The sequence below is a fragment of the Osmerus mordax genome, chromosome 9 (assembly GCF_038355195.1).
Source record: "Osmerus mordax isolate fOsmMor3 chromosome 9, fOsmMor3.pri, whole genome shotgun sequence".
Classification (NCBI taxonomy): Eukaryota; Metazoa; Chordata; class Actinopteri; order Osmeriformes; family Osmeridae; genus Osmerus; species Osmerus mordax.
The window spans coordinates 5,518,350-5,526,888 of NC_090058.1; the positions used below are offsets into that span (position 1 = coordinate 5,518,350).

Genomic DNA, 8,539 nt, shown 5'->3' on the forward strand with positions numbered 1-8,539 from the left:
CACACACACACACACACTGTTCAAAGCTGTACATGCTCTAATGCAGAACCCTCTACACTCTCAAATCATTTCCCCAAGCCACATAACAAGATACACTACCTCACCTGCGACATGAGTGGAATTAGTGAAATATTACATGGCCAGCCAACCGCGACATAAATACATGAAAACTATGAACACAGCACAAACAGGAGCGAGGTTGTTCTCTTGTTCCACTGGGATCCCACCCACATTCTGGATAACACCACTGAGCTGAACTAGACTCTTTATAATAGAATCTTCCAAGGGGCACAAACATATTGTACACAGTTATGAACAGCAGATAAAAATACTCCAACAGAAAACGATATTAATGGTTAGTCCTATTTCCTTCGCCGCTATTAAGTCCTTTATTTATCTCGTGACAGGATATACAACTGCCTACTGACCAGGAAGTGCAGCTGCTGTTCTGCGTGGGGCCAGCTTGTTATTGTCCTCATTAATGAGAGATCAAGAGACATGCCCAGCACCCCTCCACCCCCACCTCCCCATCAGGGAGGACACACACTCCTGACAGAGAAGACCCAAACCTCTCCCTCACACAGTTTTTGGGGAGTACAAGGCACCGTGGTGTTGATCCGGCTCGGGGCAGCAGACTGCACATCTGGTCAGGATCTGAGTCCCAGAGAGGACATGCTCCTTCAGAATGCACACCCTCAACCCTCCACCCCAGAGAAACCCCAAGACATGCCACGCCCACAGCCCCATGTACTGACCCCCCCCCCCCCCCCCCCTTACACAGAGAAACCAGTTCCGGCTGAGTTCAACATATTCATTTGTGCATAATGACCTCCACCTGGAGTCTAGATGTTACATAAGAAAAGTTTTACCAACACAGCATTGAGAGACAGACACATCATCCCTACTGGCACACACACACACACACACCACAATACAGCATACACAGCAGGCACGACGACCTCATTAGCATACAGTAATAACATACCTCTTCAAGTCCACACCTACTGTTACCTCAGTATCTAATCTAGACAACAATGAGTCCTGTGTGTGGGTATACACACAGAGTAGGTTGAGACCCACCATCAGAGATGTGATACACTGGGAGTTGGGGTTGAACTATCTGTGTTCAAGTTTGTAGTTGCGTAACCCTGCCATCTCTGCTCAGGGTCTCTACCTGTCGAGCATGAAGTGCACGTCCCTCACACACACACACACACACATATATACACACATACAGTCTGCTGTACTCCAAATGGAGCCTCTAGAATTGGCTATGACTCTAGTTGGCTCTGGTGTGTTCTGGGCCAGAGTCTGGCACTCTCTCTCTCTCTCTCTCTCTCTCTCTCTCTCTCTCTCTCTATCTCTATCTCTCTTATTCTTTCTTTTTTCCTCTTTCTCACACCAAGGCTCATTTACAAGTCATTAATGGAAATATGATGCACTGTGAGCCCCACCACTGTAAATAATTTAGGAACAACTTTTATGAGATCTGATTAACATGTTGATTAACATGCTGGCATCAGATCTGAACAAGTTCCTATAGCGACAGGGAGGGGTGACAGTAGGCTGTGTACTGTACTGAGAAACAGAGGAGTCAGGTGGCTGAGTGGTTAGGAAGTCGGGCTATTAATCAGAAGGATACCGGTTTGATTCCCGGCTGTGCCAAATGACGTTGTGACGTTGGGGCAAGGCACTTCACCCTACTTGCCTCGGGGGGGAATGTCCCTGTACTTACTGTAAGTCGCTCTGGATAAGAGCGTCTGCTAAATGACTAAATGTAAATATCCACGTTCACCATAGGGTGTACCCGACTGTTATGGCTGCTCTCTCTCTTCTGTTCCCCATTTCTCGCTCTTCATCAATACGGCAATTTTGCTGAAACGTTATCTTTAGATGAGCTAAGTAATGCTAGTGAGCTGCCATTATGAGACGTAAACACGGTCTTTATTGCACTTGCACTGTGAGAGGAGAGGAGATGAAGGGGGTAATCTTTATAGACATGCTCTCTCTCTCTTACTCTATCTCTCTCTGTAGTAGCACGTGGATTGGGGTTTGATCTGAGTGAATGTGTTAATCTGGACAAAGCTGTTTATCCATCCTGACTTGTAGCTAACTGTGAGGAACGGGCTTTGAACAGGTCTCTCCTGCAGGTCCATGCCAGCCTGACTGTGGGACCGGAAAAGCAGTGGAATCCACTGCTTTTAGCATTAGCCTCGCTGGTGTTCGTCTTTACAAGCACCTTTCATCTGACACCCTCCCAAAGCTGTTTACATCTTTAACATGTAACAGGCTGACAACTGCTGAGGGTTAGACCCAACATGACGCCCTCACACACACGCACACACACACACACACACACACACTGATGCACCCCACTCTCTCTTACACTTGCATGTACGACCAAACACGACAGTTGCATAGCCTCTCTGGTAGTCCCTCAACCTGTTTTAATGAGGACGGTTTTCTTCAGTATCGCTCCTCGCATCAATCAGCTGCACAAACAGTGGAGGAGGAAGAGAATTGATCTGGTCCTTTCTGATGAGTCAGTCTCTTTCTTAGTCTCACACGCACACACACACACACACACATACAACACACAGACAGAAAGAAAACACACTTGTCCCCCACAGTACACACAATCTCCAATCAACACAGATTATTTTCCGATTGACAGTCTCCATGCTCAGGTCTCCCATGAAGGAGGCTATAGACTTGATCTATAGACTGCAGTGTTTGCTGTGTGAGACATTGGTCAGTTAGCGTGTCTGTTCTACTGGTCTTGAAGAGGAGCAAGCCGCCAGGATGATTTGACTAAATAAATAAAGAGAGGTGAGATCTTGTGGCAAGGCTGCACGGTCAGCAGCGTACACACACGCACACACACACTTATGCAAACTCAAATACTGCTCCACCACCACCACCACCACCCCCCACTCCCACTGATAAATAAGTTATAAACCACAATGTCAGGTCATTTCTCCCCCTGCACCGTCAACCAAAAAGTCCTCCACACAGCACACTATTGGCCTCTCCAGATACTTGGTGCTTTTATCCTCAGCCTGTACCGGTAATGTGATAGCTTGTGTGTGTGTGTGTGTGTGTGTGTGTGTGTGTGTGTGTTCCCTGCGAGCTGCTTTTCTTTTATTGATGGTGTTGTCAGTGGAAGCTCATCACTGCCCAGGGAATACCTGTCAGGGCTCAGAGAGTGCTAACATAAGCTGGATTTCTAACCTCAACTTTCACCCTCCCCCTTCCCCTTTGCTCTCCCGTACTCCCTCCCCCTCGAGTTCTCTCTCTGTCTCTCTCTCTCTCTCTCTCTCTCTCTCTCACACACACACACTCTTTCTCCACTCTCTCTGAACTCAGCAATGTTCTTCTACTCTGATTCAATGTGTCAAATGGCATAAATTACCCTGTTAAATACAAGTTTACTCTGAGCAAGGTTTGGAGCAGGCAACAGTTTAATTACTCAAGTCAAATCTCAAACCAATACTAAATACTAAAGCTTGTCCAATCGCCTTTGCTCATTTTGATGGATGGGCGGGATAGCTCCCACCCTGAGCCTTGCTGTACTGCAGCCAAGTGACTGGTCCAGGTCCTGGCAAGGCTGCTGGTGTTGTTGCCAGCCACAGAGCTGTAGATGCAAACAAACCATCTACTGTACCCCCCTCACCTCCCTACACACACACACACACACACCTACATTTAGTCATTTAGCAGACACTCTTATCCAGAGAGACTTACAGTAAGTACAGGGACATTCCCCCGAGGCAAGTAGGGTGAAGTGCCTTGCCCAGGAACAGAACGTCATTTTTGACACGCCCGGGAATCGAACCAGCGACCTTCTGACTACTAGCCCGATTCTCTAAACGCTCAGCCACCTGACTCCCACCTGACTCCTACCTCGGACCAGGATGCTGGTGGACTTCTTGGCAGGGTTGCCCACGTTGTTGTTGGCCACGCAGCTGTAGACGCCGGCATCCTCCAGGGTGACGGCCGGCAGGGTGAGCGTGCCCCCGTTCAGGACACTCTTCCTGGGCAGCTCGCTGGGGCTGCGGACCCAGGTCAGCGTGGGGGTGGGTTCGCCTCCCGCCGTCACACACACCAGGGTCACCGTCTGACCCGGGTTCACCACCATGGGGTCCTCCACCAGGAGCTTGATGGTCGGGGAGGCTGGGGGATTGGGAGAGTGGAGGGTGGGGGGTTGGGAGAGTGGAGGGTGGGGGCACAAAGGGGAAGAGGATTAGGTTTGCAAACTCTTATAATGCATGATATAGATTCAATATTATATATCCGATAAACTCCACGGTTTATGATGTGTTTTGAGCGTGGGTCCACTGGTCCACTCATGTGTGAGCGCTTCCTCCTGTACCTGTTCTGTTGGAGAGGGAGAAGCGCACGCTCTTGTCCGAGAGGCCGCAGACACTGCGCACCGAGGCCACGCAGCTGTAGTTGGCGTAGTCCTGAGGACGCAGGTTCTTCAGCTTGAGGATCTTGGTTTCCCCCTGTGAGACCACAGCACAGGAGACATTCAGCACCATGCCGCTTTTTTGTGAAAGCGTCGAGTAATACAAGATGACACCCAGACTGGCGGTCTCACTTCCGTGAAGAACAATTCCTAGACAGGAAGGAGGTCATGACTGTCTTATCTATCAAGTCTCACCTGTGTGAAGAACGGTTCATAGATCTCCACTCCCTTGTCGGAGCCCTGGGACAGGAACTCTCGTCCGCGGCGCCAGCTGTAGCGGACCGGTGGGTTGGAGTTGGCCACGCAGCGCAGGAACACGGTCCTCTCGTAGTAGAACTGCTCCTTGGCCTCGCCTATACTCTGGTGCACTGTCACCTCAGGATCATCCAGGACTGCAGGGAGGGAGGGGGGAGGAGGAGGGAGGGAGGGAGGGAGGGAGGGAGGGAGGGAGGGAGGGAGGGAGGGAGGGAGGGAGGGGAGGGGAGGGAGGGAGGGAGGGAGGGAGGGAGGGAGGGAGAAGGGAGGAGGGAGGAGGGAGCAGGAAGGAAAGAGGAGGGAGGGGTGAGAAAGAGAGATAGGGGAGGAGGAGGAGAAGGGAGGAGGGAGAGGGGAGGGAGGGAGGAAGGAAGGAGGAGGGAGAAGAGAGGTTTGGTGACCCAGTCTCTTCTGGTTTGCGATGAGGGTATTTTAATGACATTAAGCTGTCTAGGAACAGCTTTTGTCACTTGTTGTGGGTCAAATAATGGAAAGCAATTACACGCTGCCTCAATCCCTGACTGCTAGCTGTGCGCATAGTGCGCGAGTGGTCAGCCGACACTCCTCCTCTCCCCTCTCTTCCTTCTCCTCTCCTCTTTTTTCCACTCCTCTCCACTCCACTCCTCTCCTCACACAATCTGCCCTCTTACAGGGAAACAGGGTTTATATTATACGTACACTTAAGCATATAACCTCTTAACAACAGGCAAGATTTGCATGTTTTATTTATCCTGTGTGTCTTCTGTTGCAGCGTGGCCTGTTCTATGCATACCGCATGAGGTACTGGAATCCTATTGAAATATAATTTACAGAAACGTTTCTTTTTTGTCTGCTGCACTTTGGCATCAGCACAGAGAATCGCCAATTTGTGGGAACCGTCTGGTAGAAAATCAAAAGACAGACTCTTCAAACCATCCTGAAGAGAAAGGGAGAAGTTCAGGAATCCACAACTTCAGTCTGTAATTGTCAATTGTCAAGTGCAGACAGACACTCAAGCGAGGCTCTTTAAGAAGTTTTGACAGAGAGAGAGACTAATGCAGTGAAGAGAACCACTTAGAAACTCCACCAGATAGAGGCGCTTTTAAAACTGTGATTTTGACGAGAGCTTGATAATTACTTGAAAAGTGCTTGACAGGGGAGCCAAGGGCTCTTATGATCTACTTCAGGATGCAGAGAAGCACCTTGATAAAAACAGAAACACTCCACAGACAGAGCCCCATGTGCTGGCCAGGCTTACTTCCTGTGAGGCCCCATTACCACGTCTCTGCATGTTTAATTATGCAGAGTGGTCTTGCATGGAGGCCATCCATGCCCTCACTGTGCTCCACGCCAGTTTTGTATCTGGGTCAGCTCTGGACTCCAGACCTATCCAAGGCTCTACAGCTTGGCACATTCTTCTCTCTGTGTTCCTTTGTCACCGTGAGGAACATTCGTAAACTCTTCACTTCTTCAAGTCTTTACTTTTCGCTTTCCCTTTCCCACGGCAGCGTTTGGAGATCTGTGGGAGTCTTCTCTCTCTTCTGTTCATCGCAAAGGGACACAGGATCAAACATATGTTCAGTCTGACATTTATCTTGGAAATGGTGCCGTTTGGGAAGAGCTGCAGCTACCGTGCAGCATGTTGCGAAAGAGCTACGCAAATAGCAGTTGGGGGAGGCACCGAAATGTGCTGAATCGTATCATAACAGCAAAATGTCAAGAGAATCAATTCACAATTATCCTCTGCGATCAAGACTGTCATATCAGAGTGATTAATTTGTTTCAGCTGTGTACTGTAGCTAAAACAATCACTCCCTATACATAAACATGGACACACATTTAACTATGCACACACACGGAAAGGTCAAACTAATAAAAATAAAAATAATCAGTAGCTATGGTGTGTTAGCTGGGATTGTGTGATTGTGTGTGTGCATGTCCGTGTCCATGTATGTAAGCCTGTTTGTGCGTGTGTGTGTGTGCGTGCGCATGTGTGTGCGAGTGTGTATGTGTGTGTATGTATGCTCGCAGCCCACTCACAATACACGTCAACGCGTATGGACTTGATGGCAGGCGAGCCCAGGCCGTTGTCAGCCTTGCAGTAGTAGCGTCCTCCCTGGTGCCGTTGGATCTTGGCTATGCGCAGCGTCTCGTTGAACACGCTGGAGTCCTGGAAGCGATCAGACGCGCTGCCTGCTGTCTTGGTCCAACGGACCTGAGGGGGGAGAGGGAAGGGGAGGGTGAGTTCCAGAGGAGAGGAAGAGGGGGGTTGGGGTGAGCCCCAGGGAGGAGGAGGAGGGGGGAGAAAGGTAGATAAAGATAGAATGGACATCTGGTAAGAAAGGATTAAATCTGGACGGGAGGCTGGAGGACCAAAGGTAATCAGGTCAGCCAGTCACACGCACACACACGCACACACATCCATGCAAAAAGGGCTGTTTTGTTTTGTTACTGTACGTCTTCATATTTCATACAGTGCAGAAAGTCCCAGAAAGTCTAAACTGGTGTCACAACAGCTTTTGTGGATAGTTGTGTAGGAAGGAGTGCTGTCTGGATGGATGGGTCTGTGTGTTTGCCCATGCGTGTCAGTGTTCAGGCCCATGAACTGACGAGAGGTCATCAAACATTGATCAGGTAGTCTTGTGAGATTCCTCCAGAGGTAGCTACATGTGTCTAACAGGCATTTGCCATTATGGAGGGTCATATCAAGCTGCTACATGCCACGCGGGCCTGAAAGGCATGCTCAAGACCTGGGACTAATGGAGATATGTATAGTAGGGCTCGGACACAATATGACACAAATGTCAATATTCTTTTAAAGCAGCCTTTTGGAGCGTGAAAAGTTATGAGTTTTTTTTGTTGCTGTTACTTTAGAATTATTATTGAATTTATAGGCTCAAGAATGTCAAGAACGGCTCTAGGGTGTTTTATCTGAACCACGCACAGGGGCCGTGGTGTAAGGCAGGCTCACTGCTGCTGTCAGCAGTCTGACAGGCACAGAGTGCAATATAGCCACCTTAAACCACCTCTAACCTCCAGCTTCCACCCTCCTCCTCCTCCTCCCCGTTCCTCCACCTCATACTGCCGATGTCAGTCTCAACCTCAGAGTCGCTCTGTCAGTCTGACGCATGCACTCAGCTCTGCTCTGAGGTCAGCTGATCATGCCATCCTGTGATAGGCTGACTGTGCCGCTAACTGCAGCCAGTCAAGCATGTTGATCGGACAGATAAAATACATTAACCATCTGACGGACGGATGGATGGAGATGGAAAGAGGGATGGATGGATGGAGATGGAAAGAGGGATGGATGGAGATGGAAAGAGGGATGGATGGATGGAGATGGAAACAGGGATGGATGGATGGATGGAGGGAGGGATAAGATGAGTGCTCCCTTAAGTACTTCCTCACACATTCTCTCTCTCACACACACACACACAGATTGACTGATGTCACTTTTCAATCCATTCATACAGAATCAGTCAGGCATGATTCAGTTTCCTAACCCTTCCCAGCAGCAAAGCGCTGATCTCTGAATTCTAAATGCATGTGTGTCTGTATTTAAGTCTGTGTGCATGCATATGTGTATAAGTGTTTGTGTGTGTGCGTGTCTTTGTGTGTATGTGTTTATATATGTATTTATGTGTGTGTTTGTGTGTGTGGCCCCCTGTGTACACTCACTCCACCAGTCAGCCAGACAAGTGGAGCAAATTGGCCATTCAGCCCAGACCATGGCCTTGCTGGTCCTGTGTGTGTGTGTTTGTGTGTGTGTGTGTGTGTGTGTGTGTATTTCTTCCTGTGTGGCTGACCTACATTGCAACAAACCCCTCCTTTATCATT

General features: G+C 49.1%; 1 protein-coding gene across 1 annotated transcript in view; it reads right to left on the minus strand.

Moving 5' to 3' along the window:
- The window catches only part of mdga2a (MAM domain containing glycosylphosphatidylinositol anchor 2a), a 37,338-nt gene that overhangs the window by 27,342 nt on the left and 1,457 nt on the right, over positions 1 to 8,539 (minus strand). Inside the window, 4 exon segments of the mRNA XM_067243272.1 lie at positions 3,904 to 4,173; positions 4,373 to 4,505; positions 4,664 to 4,860; positions 6,743 to 6,917. Of these exon segments, the coding sequence (XP_067099373.1) occupies positions 3,904 to 4,173; positions 4,373 to 4,505; positions 4,664 to 4,860; positions 6,743 to 6,917 (775 nt within the window).